At 36.5% G+C, this 12,553-nt stretch overlaps 4 protein-coding genes across 4 annotated transcripts; 3 read left to right on the top strand and 1 right to left on the bottom strand.

The window, feature by feature from the left end:
* Positions 1-26: 26 nt before the first annotated feature.
* On the top strand, positions 27-4,252 carry LOC105957047 (putative ADP-ribosylation factor GTPase-activating protein AGD11). The gene is made up of 10 exons (XM_012980962.2): positions 27-436; positions 563-694; positions 1,002-1,088; positions 1,413-1,497; positions 1,740-1,815; positions 2,103-2,266; positions 2,423-2,660; positions 2,759-2,875; positions 3,020-3,115; positions 3,633-4,252. The coding sequence occupies exons 2-10, from the start codon at positions 652-654 to the stop codon at positions 3,915-3,917; spliced, it is 1,191 nt and encodes a 396-aa protein (XP_012836416.1). The 5' UTR covers positions 27-436; positions 563-651; the 3' UTR covers positions 3,918-4,252.
* A 1,603-nt stretch (positions 4,253-5,855) lies between these two features.
* On the bottom strand, positions 5,856-7,386 carry LOC105957048 (uncharacterized). The gene has a single exon (XM_012980963.2). It carries the CDS (start codon positions 7,184-7,186, stop codon positions 6,281-6,283), a length of 906 nt encoding a protein of 301 aa, XP_012836417.1. The 5' UTR covers positions 7,187-7,386; the 3' UTR covers positions 5,856-6,280.
* Positions 7,387-7,768: 382 nt separating this feature from the next.
* On the top strand, positions 7,769-11,250 carry LOC148772390 (uncharacterized). Its single transcript, XM_088811772.1, has 2 exons — positions 7,769-8,451; positions 11,031-11,250. The coding sequence occupies exons 1-2, from the start codon at positions 8,117-8,119 to the stop codon at positions 11,086-11,088; spliced, it is 393 nt and encodes a 130-aa protein (XP_088667898.1). The 5' UTR covers positions 7,769-8,116; the 3' UTR covers positions 11,089-11,250.
* On the top strand, positions 9,052-11,019 carry LOC148772391 (uncharacterized). Its single transcript, XM_088811777.1, has 2 exons — positions 9,052-9,911; positions 10,098-11,019. The coding sequence occupies exons 1-2, from the start codon at positions 9,066-9,068 to the stop codon at positions 10,935-10,937; spliced, it is 1,686 nt and encodes a 561-aa protein (XP_088667903.1). The 5' UTR covers positions 9,052-9,065; the 3' UTR covers positions 10,938-11,019.
* Positions 11,251-12,553: the final 1,303 nt, after the last annotated feature.

Below are 12,553 nucleotides of genomic sequence, written 5' to 3'. Positions count from 1 at the left end.
AAATCATCACACGCGTACCACGCGACTAAAGCGCGTGTTCGACTCGAAATATCCAAACACTACATTCAGGCCAACCACCAAAACGCCTTCTTCCCCAACTCTCTTCTGAAGAATTATTTTATTACAATAATAAAATAATAAATAAACTGTATAATCATCCACCAACATTTGACTTCTTTCCTCGTCGTATATATAAATACACAAAACAAATTTCTTGAAGAAATCCCCAAATCCCAAATCCGAATATTCAATTATTTAATTTTCTAATAATTGCAAGTACCCAAAAATTATTCACCTGCAAAAGAAAAAAAAGAATTGATTTATTTGATGGGGTTGCATATTTAAATCCATGCAACTACTTCTGTTGAACGTGTGTGCAAGTTTCCCATTTTGATTTAATCCAACCTTCATTAACAACCCATCTTCTTGATCATTGGTATTTTTTTTAATTTTTTTTTCTGATTATTTAATTCCTTTTTTTATTTTCCCCAATTTCGAGGTGAATGTTTCAAAGATTGAATCTTTTTGGATTTCTGATGAGACCCTTTTTGGATTAATGCAGAGAAATAAGAAAATAAAAATGGCTTCTTTAAAATCATAGCGCTTGTTTTTTTTCTTGATTTCTTTGTCCGAATTATTTCTGAGGCTGAGATGTCTTTTGACCAAGGGAATGGAGAAACTGAGAATACTTCAGGTTAGGTTTAATGTTTTTTTTTTTTTTTTTGTTATGTCGGAATTCTGCACTTGTTGATGACTTACTTCTAGAATTGTATTAATTTTATTTATTTTTTTTAATTTTGTATTGATGTTCTGAATTTGTTGTTTATATTAACTGTTAGTCTGTTACTCTGTGAGCATTTTGTCGAAGTAAATGATCTTGTTCTTCGAGCATGAAATGTTTTCGTCTCCGAATTTCTGAATTTGTGTTGTGAAGTTAGTTTGTTTCTTTTCCGTTTCGTCGACAAGATCGAATTTTGGAATTAATCGACTGAAAAAAACAGGTTCTCTCCTTGACCTCCTACGACTGGAAACCTCCTCGGACTGGGGTGACGACGAAAGCCCAAACGAGAAACGGGACTCTTCTTCCAGTAAGTGGACTTAATATTTTTCTAGATTTCTTCCCACTGTTGAATAGTTAATGTAATGAATTTGTTTGTGCAATGTATGAAGACTAATAATATATATTTTCTCTTTTCTTGTTATCGCTTACGTGTGGGTGTATGTGCCTTCTTAGAATGTATTCCTTGTAAATATGTAATTGATAGAAGCTGTTTCGTATTTTCGTGTGTTCCGTTGAAATCCACTCTCTATCTCTAGCATTTTCTGATTTTTCGTACGAGACAGCAAAACTATTTCCGATATCCTTTTTCCTGATTTTTTTTTTATTATTGATTTTTTTTTTTGTCAATTAGGCCCGAAAAAGAGGCTGAAGAGTCTGTTATCCGAAGCGGGGAATGGATTTTGTGCTGATTGTGGATCTCCAGATCCAAAATGGGTGTAAGTCTCGTTTTATCGCTTTAATAGTTTCATTGAAAATTCAGTTAAAATTCGTTAAAACGGTGTTTAATAGTTTCATTTACAGATAGGATGTTTCCAATTCTTTATTAATCTCGGTTCTATTGAATTTCAGTCAATCTTCTCTTTCATCATCACTTGACTAATTTATTTGTCTCATGAGTTCTTTTGATGATATATATATGTACACGAATATTTGAACTTACGTTTCATTTGGTGAACAGATCTTTGAGCATTGGAGCATTCATTTGCATAAAGTGCTCGGGCGTACATAGAAGCCTTGGAGTGCATATAACAAAGGTGTCGAAACTCGGGCTTTTTTTTATTTTTCTGGTCAATTTATAGTTCGGGTCAAGTTCGTCGTTGTTCAATATAGAATTAGATCTACCTTGTCAATTATAAATTTAATTCCGAATAAATGATGATTTATTTTTTTAGTATATTTGCCAGCTAATATAGCTATCAACAAGTAGTTTATCGACATCCTTGCCGTTTTCCATCATTTTGAATTATATACCGTGCTCAACTCTTATTAAAGATTCTGTTAATGTACTTAAAATTTTCTGTTTTTTATGTTGAGATTTCAGGTTTTATCCATGAATCTTGATGAATGGACCGACGAGCAAGTTGATGCCTTAATCGAAATGGGAGGAAATAATGCCGTAAACTTGAAATTCGAGGCTCAGATCCCAGAAAATTATTCTAAACCGAAACCAGATTCTTCTACAGACGAGCGAGCCGATTTCATAAGGTAGTAGAAACACTTACCCCACGATTTTTCTCGCACTTTAGTAAATTTATATATATATATATGCATTATGTGTGTGTGTGTGTGTATATATATATATATATATTTTTTTTTCTGAAATAGATACTTTATTTTTTTTTTGATTATTTGGACGATCAGGAAAAAATACGAGCATCAACAGTTTATGAACAACGATTTACAGTTCTATTGCCCGTTTCCATCACCTTCAACCTCCCATTATAGTAATCCGAGCTGTTACTCTCAATCTTTACCCGAAAAGAAAAACACTAAAAAACAATCTGGTGGGACCCGCATACATGGTATCGGCCACGTTTTTCGTAACAGCTGGAGAAGATCCGAAAGATCCGAAAGCAAGCCTAGGAAAACTAACTCTATGGTAATTCCCCCAAAAATTAAAAAAAACAAAAAAAATTCACTATATTCTCTCGTTGAAAAGAAAGTATATTCTTACGTTTTTATTATTATTTTGTATAGGAAGGTATGGTTGAATTTGTAGGATTGATTAATGTGAATATAGTGAGAGGCACGAACCTAGCTGTACGAGATATGGTTAGTAGCGATCCGTATGTCATCCTCTCACTCGGAAATCAAGTAAGTATTCCCGTTTTACCCCTTTTACCGTTTTTTTTTTTCTAAATTCTAAGTGTAGTTGATTGATGAAGTCGTCTGTCTAAGGAGTATTGTATTCTGCCTTTGACAACAAAAGACTTGCGTGTAATTTTTTTTTAATTGCAGTCAACAAAGACACGGGTTATAAAGAACAACCTCAACCCCGTTTGGAACGAAAGGCTAATGTTGTCAATACCCGAAAGTGTTCCTCCTCTAAAATTGGTAAGCCCTTTTATGCAATAAAATATAGAACACTTTTACCAATTGTTTCTTGGTACACAGTGGCGGAGCCAGCATAGAGCCCAAGAGGGGGCCATGACCCCCATCTGCTTCTTAAAAACCTAGTATTTTATATAGCAATTTTCTATTTCTTTTAGTAGTGTTGCCTTGTCCACCCCCAACCCCCAACTCCACACCCACCCCCCGGGGGGTCATGGCCCCCCAAATGCTTCTCAAAAACCTAGTATTTTATATAGAAATTTTGCAACTTTTTTAAGTAGCTTGTCCACCTCACCCCACCCCCGGGGGGTCATGGCCCCCCGATTTCTTCTAAAAAACTTAGTATTTTATATAAAAGTTTGCTACTTTTTCTTATCAGTGTTGCCTTGTCCCCCTCCCCATCCCCCGGGGGGGCATGGCCCCCGACTGCTTCTCGAAAACCTAGTATTTTCATACAAAAATCATTTTTTTTTTGTGTAAAATTGTCGTGCTAAGAATTCTTTATTAATTGGTTTGGCAGTTTGTGTACGACAAGGACACATTCTCAACGGACGATTTCATGGGGGATGCGGAGATAGATATTCAACCACTTCTCTCCGCCGCAAAAGCATCGGAGTGCTCTTCGATTAGTGAGCCGATCCGATTCGGAAATTTTAAAACGGACAAAGAAAGCAACGTGCTCGTAAAAGACGGTACTATCACCTTAGAAGACGGTAGAGTCAAACAAGAAATAGCTATTAAATTACAGAATGTCGAACGAGGTGTGTTGGAAATCGAGCTCGAATGCGTGCTTCTCACACAATAATAGCATATGCAAAAAATGAGTCGAGAGGAAAATTATCCGCAAGTCTTTTTTTTTCCGGTCGATTGGCCAATAACTGTATACAGTTGTAGAAGACTTATTTATATAGCATGACAAATTTGACCTTACCTCAGGGGGGGTTGGCCGTAATTTGCTCAAAATAATATGTACAGTTTCTTTTATTGGGTTTTATATTTTGAGCCCTTTTTCGTTTTTACGTAGTCCGGTAGATTAGTTGGGTGAAGAATTTTCGGTTTTTCACCCGAGAAAGTTTTTGTGTTTGGTGTTGTTGAGAATTGTAAAGAAGAGTGCTATATATATATGGTTTTGTAGCATCATTTGTTTGTATTAATGTCTAGTGAACAAGTTATCTTCTATAAACTCTCTTATCATTCAATAAACTCTTAAGTGTGGGATGTTGTGTTAAAAAAACCAAAAACAAAAACAAAGAACTCTTATTAGTAAAATTTCCGAACCGGTGGTTTATGGATCGGTGACCGTTAAATGGCCATTCGGAGCCTTGACTCGATATGGTTCAAAATCGATCTTCATGGTCCGATTATCCGGCAGTTACCCACCGAATTACGGAGTTTTACCAAAAAAGAAAATATTTTAAGTTAGTAATTTATGGATCTTTACCTGCATATTAATTAGTCTCATCTTTTTTTTTCTTTCTTTTGATTAATCGATAAAAAATGCACAGCGTGAACAAGATATCACAATCATTTTCTTAATTTTTATTTTTTTTATCGTTTTTTCGTAAATATAAGCCACAAGTTTTTCGCTTATTAATCGGTTGCTTCGGATGAAGAAAGATCAAGAGACGAATACTATGTGGTTGTTTGTTGGCCTTTACGGAATGCTAGAAGTAGTATTTTTCGTGTAAGCTTGGTCAGAATCGAAAGATTTTTCGGCAAGAAGTTTTACTCACAGAAAAAAATTGTTTTGATATCTTACTGGAAATTTAATTTGAAAACAAGTGTATAAAATACTAAATATATTTCTCCATATTTTCAGGGCCCCCAAACATAAGTAATTCAAGAAATCATATCTGAACTGAATCAACGGCTAACAGCCAACTGCATTACATAATGTACAATAATTAATTAATTAATTAATTAATATGGTTATTGATAATGTTTTTGAGTAACATTGAATAAACAACCACCCCATCCTCCTCCCTTCAATACTCTGCTTACAATAATATATATAGCACTTGCTTAAAGAAGAAAATCCAATAATTCAAAACAACCAATAATTAATTGTCTGAAAAATAAAAAAATAAAAAGTGGGGGAAAATAACATGATATCCAAGATTTCAATTTTCAAATATATACCACATAAATTTCAACCAACACTCCACCAATAATATATAACCATTTTCAAAATTATTTTGAATCAACACAGTTTGCTTAAAGAAGAAAACCCAATAACTAAAACAAGGGCAAATGACGAACACCTCCCTGAGATAAGATTAAATTACGAAAAAACCCTCATGTTTGGGTGATTACAACCACCCCTCAACTATGTATCGTCTTACACATCCAACCATATGGTGCCAAATTTATCTACTGAATGGTGGTTGAAGGGGTTGTTGTAAATTGTAATTACCCAAACATGATAGGTTTTTTCGTAATTTGACCTTACCTCAGGGAGGGAGTGGCCGTAATTCGCCCAAACAACTAATAATAGTTAACATGATACTGAAGAATCAAGATTTCAAATATGCACCACATAAATTTCAACCAAAACTCGAGCAATAGTAACCATTTTTCCCTCATCAGGCAATTCAAAGGATCAAACTCGTGCTGCACCCCGAAAAAAAAACATATCGTTCGTTCATCCACACACCAATATGGATGTGTGTGTATTGCGTGCAAATGGACGGTGATGATATCACTAGTGTACCTCGAAACTCGGTGAACAAAAAAAAAGTATCAATTTGCAAGAAAACTAATCACATTCTATCGAGCATTCTTAATAAAAGATAAAAACAGAGGGATCCTCATTCCTCAGTTTAAGTCAAGAACAATTATTAAATCAATACAATATAGTTATATATAGTTATCATCAAATCGAACAACAAAGCTGCCAAAAAAAAAAAATCTTGCAGCCGATTAACCATAGTCGAGCGTACCTACGCACTACGGCTACCCAACTATAACCAGTGAGCTTTACAACACCAGCCAACAACAAACAAACGAGGCGAACAACCGATATTCACCTACAATTTACAACACTACCACAACCAATATATAATATAATACACAGCCGATTTCCTCGGCATCCCCTTTTTTTCATAATATAACCATATAATTATAAATAAAAAAAAAAATATTAAAATCGACTCACATTGTTCGGGCGTTTCACAAGCAGCAAAGCGGGCATCGAGCGAGCCCGTTTTCGTTACACTCGGTACACCTCTTTGGCAGCTCTTCGTCTTCATCAAACACCTTTCGACTGCCGTTGCAGTTCGTGCACGGTATAAACCTCATATCATCGCAAGCTTCGCAGGGCTTCGTCGGTCGTGAAGGCATTCCCTTTATTAGTCTTTTTAACTCACCGGCTTCGAGCAATTGCTTCACCACATCGGCCCCGCCGATGTACTTGCCCTTGACGAACACCTGCGGCAGAGTGACGCTGTTTTCGCCCAACACTTTCTGCAATTCCTTTTTGTACGCTGTGTCCATCGATACGTCTCTCTCGTCTAGGTTTACGCAGAGCCCCCGGAAGATCATTCGTATGCTGTGGCAATCGTGGAATGTTCTTCTTATTCCTCGGAGGCTGGTGTAGTAAATTACGACTCTGTCCTCTGTTCCGGGTAATCGGAAGGGATAATCCGGCACCGGAGAAGGGAGACTTTTGGGGATGGAATTGAAAGAATCGGACGGCGGTGGCGGCAGTAGTTTGGTTGGTTTGGGGGGAGGGAGTGAGGGCGGAGGTTGTAAAATTTGGGGGTTTGAGGGGTATTTTGGGGATTCGAAAATTGAGCACAATTTACTGACCTTGCCCTTCAACGAGTTGCCGGCGGAGACCATTGACCCGAAGGGGGAGCTGTATAGGCTCTTGATTGAGCCTCCGCGGTGGAACGCAGGGGTATTATAGAGATTGTACATGGGCTTGTTGATGACTTCGGCCGCCGCCGCCGCCGTGGACGACGACGAGGAGTTGAAAGTCACCGATCGACCGAAAAACGACGGCGTACTGATTTTGCCGCCGGAGGTTTTCGATTTATCCGGATATTCCGTTACTTGATTCTTACAATCAGCCATGGAAATCAACAGATGGAGTTCCGGCGGGGTTTAATTTTGGAGATCCAAATCGGCGGTGGAGATGTTTATTCGTTACCTGAGAAATGGAGAGGAGTGGGGTTGAAGTAATTCTAGAGAGAGAATTTTGCAGAAGTAATTCTAGAGAGAGAAAGAGATAGAGAGAGAGAGAGAATTTTTTTATTTTTTTTTTGGTTTTTGAAAAGTTAGAAAGAAATGGAGAAGAAGGTGACGTCGCTTTCGAGTATGCCGACGATTGAGAAACACGCGCGCGTCGAAGACAAGGCACGCGGTGTTTTTCTGTTTTGGGATGTGGACTTTTTTTTTTGTTTCTGTTATTTAATTTTTTTCTGTTGGCTTATTTATTTAATGTTTTAGAAGATTTTGTTTTATTTTTCAGCATGTGGAATTAATTAATTAAATGTATTTGTTTTCATATATAGATGAGAAAATCTTTACTTTTAATACTTGGTGGGTGTCACAAATTTGGTACCATATTTGAAAAATGTAACAGTCAATGGCTAGTGGAAAACAGAATTAATTGAAATTGTCGAAAACTAGGAGTGAATAAATGGTTTTGGATCGAATCGAATTCAACCCCAATTGAATTTTGGGGAAACTACAGATAAATCCCTAATCCAAAACTTGAAACACAGATCAGTCCCTAGGTAGTTTGCCCTAGCATTTCAGTCCCTACTCACACGCCTAACATGCAGATCAGTCCCTAATGTGAATTTTATATATTTTATTATATTTTCTTCTCACTCTCACCCTTTTCTCTCTCCTGCTTTTCTCTCTCTTCATCTTCTCTTTCTTTCTTCTCTCTCTTCATTTCTATCTGCTTTCTTTCTTCTCTATTTCTTCTCCATTTCTCTCCTCTGGTTTCCCCTTTTTTCCGGCGAAAAAATCACTGTAAAACCCACCCACCCCACAATGGCTACAAATGATGTATCTAACGATGTACCCAGTGTGATTCTTGGAAGTTGTCGATACAAAAATCAACTTCACATTATTTCCATAAAAAGTAATTCGACATTAATGGAGATATATGGTGCTATTATCAACAAATGGAATCATATCCATCCAGATGCACTGATCCTCCAATACTTGGCTCCTCGGGAAAGATTGTATGTGACATTGGGCACTGATGAAGATGTGGAGAATATGGTTGCATTGCATCTGATAATGAAGATGAGTGTGGTCGACATTGTCGTGACCTGCAAAGATGAAGCTAATTCGCGTGGAAAGAGGGTTCGCACCGATGGCTGGTAGGTCTCCATCTTTTTCTGTACTGCTGAAATGCATTTCTTTATGGTTGTTAATTATTGTGTGATACATAGTATAAAATATGGCACATAATAGTATCATGCTAATATAAATATGGTATGGACGTATGATACTTACAGTACGTAACCTTGATCTGAGTAGTATGGGTGATAGGTAAATTTGGTACTGCTGGTGGGAAAACATAGTATCATATAATGAGGAAGATAGTACGTTACCTTCATCTGAATAGTATGGGTGATAGGTAAATTTGGTACTGTTAATGGGAAAACATAGTATCATATAATGGGGAAGATAGTACGTAACCTTCATCTGAATAGTATGGGTGATATGTAAACTTGGTACTATTTGTGGGAAAACTTAGTATTATATAATGGATAAGATAGTATGGAACCAGTGCATTGTTATGATATTTTCATGTACATTGTTATTTGGATTCCACTCTATTGTAATCCATTTTTAAAATTTTTTTGAAACCAAAAGCGGCGATCAATCGATGGAAATCGAGGGTAATCCGCTTGGAAATTCAATTGATGCATGGAGACATTGCATCCGTGGGGAGAATCAGTTTTTTGAAGATCCTGATGATTTTAGGCATATGCTGAAAAACTATTCTATTGCTAATAATCGATCATTTAAGTACATGAAAAATGATCAACAAAAGATCATAGCAGTATGCATTCACGAAAACTGCAAATGGAGGGTTTATGCATCATTGTACAAGTCAGATAAGTTATTTAGCATTCGCAAGTGCAATCTTGAGCACACTTGTGGTGATGCTACTCTTCGTACAAGGGGTCATCCTAAAGCCGATGCTACATGGATTGCCCAAATTATGAAACGAAAATTGAGAACGCAGCCAGCTTACACACCATGTGGTATGTTAGAAGATATCCGAGACGATTATGGTCTGGAGCTTCAGTACTACACAGCATGGAGGGGTAAAGAAAAAGCAATGCGTGATATCCATGGTGATGAGACGACATGTTATGATAAACTGAGACGCTATTGTCGTGCATTAAAAATGCATAACCCTGGTAGCATGGCAGAGTATGAGATTGAACCTGCTACTCAAAAGTTTATTCGAATATTTATTAGTTTTGGGAGTTCTATTTCCGGCTTTTATCGGTGTAGGCCGATGATATGTTTGGATGGGACTCACATTAAAAATAAGTACAAAGGATGCTTGCTTTCTGCTGTGTGCAAGGATCCAAATGATTCCTTGTATACATTGGCATACGCAGTTGTTGATGCTGAGAATGATAAAAACTGGGAGTGGTTTTGCATTAAACTGAAACAAATTCTAGATCTTCACAATGACAATAGATCTTTTACCATTTTCTCTGATCGTCATTCGGGGCTTCTTAAAGCCGTCCCGTTGGTATTTCCTAGTAGCCACCATGCATATTGTTTGCGACACTTGGTGGATAACTTTAGAACTCAGGTATTTTGTCACCTCATGTCATACTTTTGTATAACATGTTTCATACTTTTGTATAACATGTTTCATACATTTGTGTAACATGTGTCATACTTTTGTATAACACATTTCATACATTTGTATAGCATGTTTCATACATTTGTATAGCATGTTTCATACATTTGTATAACATGTTTCAAAATAATATAGGTCCTGAGGAAGTACCCATTGCACAACAAGTCATACTGGGCGAGTGTTTTACATAATGCTGCATATGCTCCTACTCGGCAGGAGTTCGATGCAACTATTTCTCGTATAGTGCAATCTATGCCTCTCGCGGCATCATTTATTTCGAATTCTGATCCAAATCATTGGGCGAATGCCTATTTTTCTGGAGAAAGATGGGGAATCGTGAACAATAATCAGGCAGAAAATTGGAATGGTTGGGTTAAAGATGCCCGATCTTTGCCTGTTCCATCCATGATTGATCACATACGGATCAAAGTAATGGAGATGCTAGTTAAACGACAAGGAAAAAGTTTGGCAATGACTGGCATATTGTGCAAGAAAATTCTAAAGAGATTAACAATCAATCATATGGCCTCTCGTTCCTTAAAATATTGTAGATCAAGTAGTACCGCTTTTGAGGTATATGATGAGGACAAGTCGTATAAGGTTGACTTGCAGTACAAGACTTGTTCTTGTAAAGCATGGCAATTAGAGAAACTTCCATGCAAACATGCATGTGCATGTTTGGAGTCAAAAGGATACTCAGTATATGAGTTTGTTGATCCATGCTTTCATATTGATACGTACAAACAGGTATATCAATTCACGATTAACCCAATTCCCTCGTTTGATGAGGACTTTGACTTGTACGATGCGTGTAATGCTCCGCCCGATGTCTTTGTTAATGCACCTGATTCGAGAACTCGACCAGGACGTAGAAAGACAAAAAGAATTCCTTCACAAGTGCAAACTCGTAAACTGAAGTGTACTCGGTGTGGGAAGCCTGGACACAATCGTCGTACTTGCACACAACCAATCTGACTAGCAATTTTTTTTAATGTAAATATTGTCTGCATTTGTGTTACTTAAACTAACTAGTCTTGTTTCTAATGTAAATTTTATGTTTTTCATCAGGGAGGACAAGATGGAGGAGAGCTTACATGATTGCCCATTATGTTATTCAAGTGATTGAAGTGAATGAAAACTGGCTGTTTGTACTTTATTATTATGTGATTTGCACTATGTTGTTTTGAACTTTGTACTATGTTTCAATTTGCACTATGTTTTTGCTATTTGTAGTTTGTACTATGTATTAGGTACTCTGTTCATTGATGGTTTATCATTTTCAGTCTAATGGTACTATTTTTATTTACACATGGTATTGGATATGAGATAGGATGGTATGCCTATTGTTGGTTGATGGTTTATCATTTTCAGTCTAATAGTACTATTTTTATTTACACATGGTATTAGATATGCGATATGATGGTATGCTTGTTGCTGCTTGATGGTTTATCATTTTCAGTATAAAGGTACTGATTTGATTTACGCATGGTATTATCTATGAGATAGGATGGTATGACTTACTCAATTTATGACCGTTACAATATAGCCGTTGCTTATAATATAGCCGTTGCTTATTGTCAGAACTAGTCAAGTCATAATATGACCATAAATGACACATAGGCTCATTTGTTTCTAATTCATGGCTTCTTCTAGTAGCACCACTCAAATGAGTGGGTTAAAATACAAAAAAGGGAAATGCAAGCGTCTTGATTGTGGGAAGAAAACAATAATCATGGTTTCAGAAACTATTTCGAATCCCGGAAGGTTATTTTACTGTTGCCCACACCATGGCTACTCCCATTGGTGTGAACCATTTGAAGTTGGGCAAACTTTTTCCAACTCAAATCGTGAAGAAAATGAAGCTACAAGTGCGTCGATGAACCAAGTCCATCAAGAAAGTGAAGTGAAGAATTGCAATTCTGAAGGTGGAGTAGTTCATAGTTTGATAGTGTTGAATCTAGTAATATTTGCAGTCTACATGCTATGTAAAACCTATGTACTGTTGTTTAATTAGTTCAGCATTTATAGTACGCTTTGTTAACCAATTAAGTATAATGTATTAGCTGATAAAGTACAAGTGAGTCGTGAGTATAGTACCATGTGTTCACTGATAAAGTATATGTTTGCCATTCATATAGTATTTTTACAGTCTATATATTATTGTCGGGCCAATGCATCCATATGATCGCATTTTAAGACACAACTCGTCAGTTTTAGACTATTAAGAATGAATGGAGACAATGTGGGAGTAGATCAACATCGACTATGGTAAGAATTGAGGAAAGTATTAGTTTTACACTTGAGCATTGTAGACTTGTATGAATATATTGTATAGTATATGAGTATCATGTATGAAATTCAACATATTTATGGGATCTTGTATTCCAAACGCAACACTAATGCTCACCTACCTTAAAATAATCATCTAAAACATAATTTATGCATCTCCCGTACTTATTGATCATTAAAACGTCGATGAAATTGGTACAATTCAATTCATCAAAAAATATAGTACGCTTTGTTCACCAATTAAGTATAATGTATAAGCTGGTAAAGTACAAGTGAGTCGTGACTATAGTACGATTTGTTCA

Source organism: Erythranthe guttata, chromosome 2, assembly GCF_056151865.1.
Source record: "Erythranthe guttata isolate IM_541 chromosome 2, IM_541, whole genome shotgun sequence".
Classification (NCBI taxonomy): Eukaryota; Viridiplantae; Streptophyta; class Magnoliopsida; order Lamiales; family Phrymaceae; genus Erythranthe; species Erythranthe guttata.
The sequence above is the reverse complement of the archived record's forward strand: the minus strand, read 5'-3'. Positions and strand labels throughout refer to the sequence as shown.

What these genes read in the sequence shown, in the direction of transcription:
- LOC105957047 (XM_012980962.2), top strand. Translation starts at nt 652, where the DNA reads ATGTCTTTTGACCAAGGGAATGGAGAAACTGAGAATACTTCAG. An exon ending in GAGCGAGCCGATTTCATAAG is followed by an intron (nt 2,267 to 2,422) that starts GTAGTAGAAACA and finishes TTGGACGATCAG; the next exon opens with GAAAAAATACGAGCATCAAC. An exon ending in GTGTTCCTCCTCTAAAATTG is followed by an intron (nt 3,116 to 3,632) that starts GTAAGCCCTTTT and finishes TTGGTTTGGCAG; the next exon opens with TTTGTGTACGACAAGGACAC.
- LOC105957048 (XM_012980963.2), bottom strand. Translation starts at nt 7,186, where the DNA reads ATGGCTGATTGTAAGAATCAAGTAACGGAATATCCGGATAAATCGAAA.
- LOC148772390 (XM_088811772.1), top strand. Translation starts at nt 8,117, where the DNA reads ATGGCTACAAATGATGTATCTAACGATGTACCCAGTGTGATTCTTGGA. An exon ending in AGGGTTCGCACCGATGGCTG is followed by an intron (nt 8,452 to 11,030) that starts GTAGGTCTCCAT and finishes GTTTTTCATCAG; the next exon opens with GGAGGACAAGATGGAGGAGA.
- LOC148772391 (XM_088811777.1), top strand. Translation starts at nt 9,066, where the DNA reads ATGCTGAAAAACTATTCTATTGCTAATAATCGATCATTTAAGTACATG. An exon ending in TGGATAACTTTAGAACTCAG is followed by an intron (nt 9,912 to 10,097) that starts GTATTTTGTCAC and finishes AAAATAATATAG; the next exon opens with GTCCTGAGGAAGTACCCATT.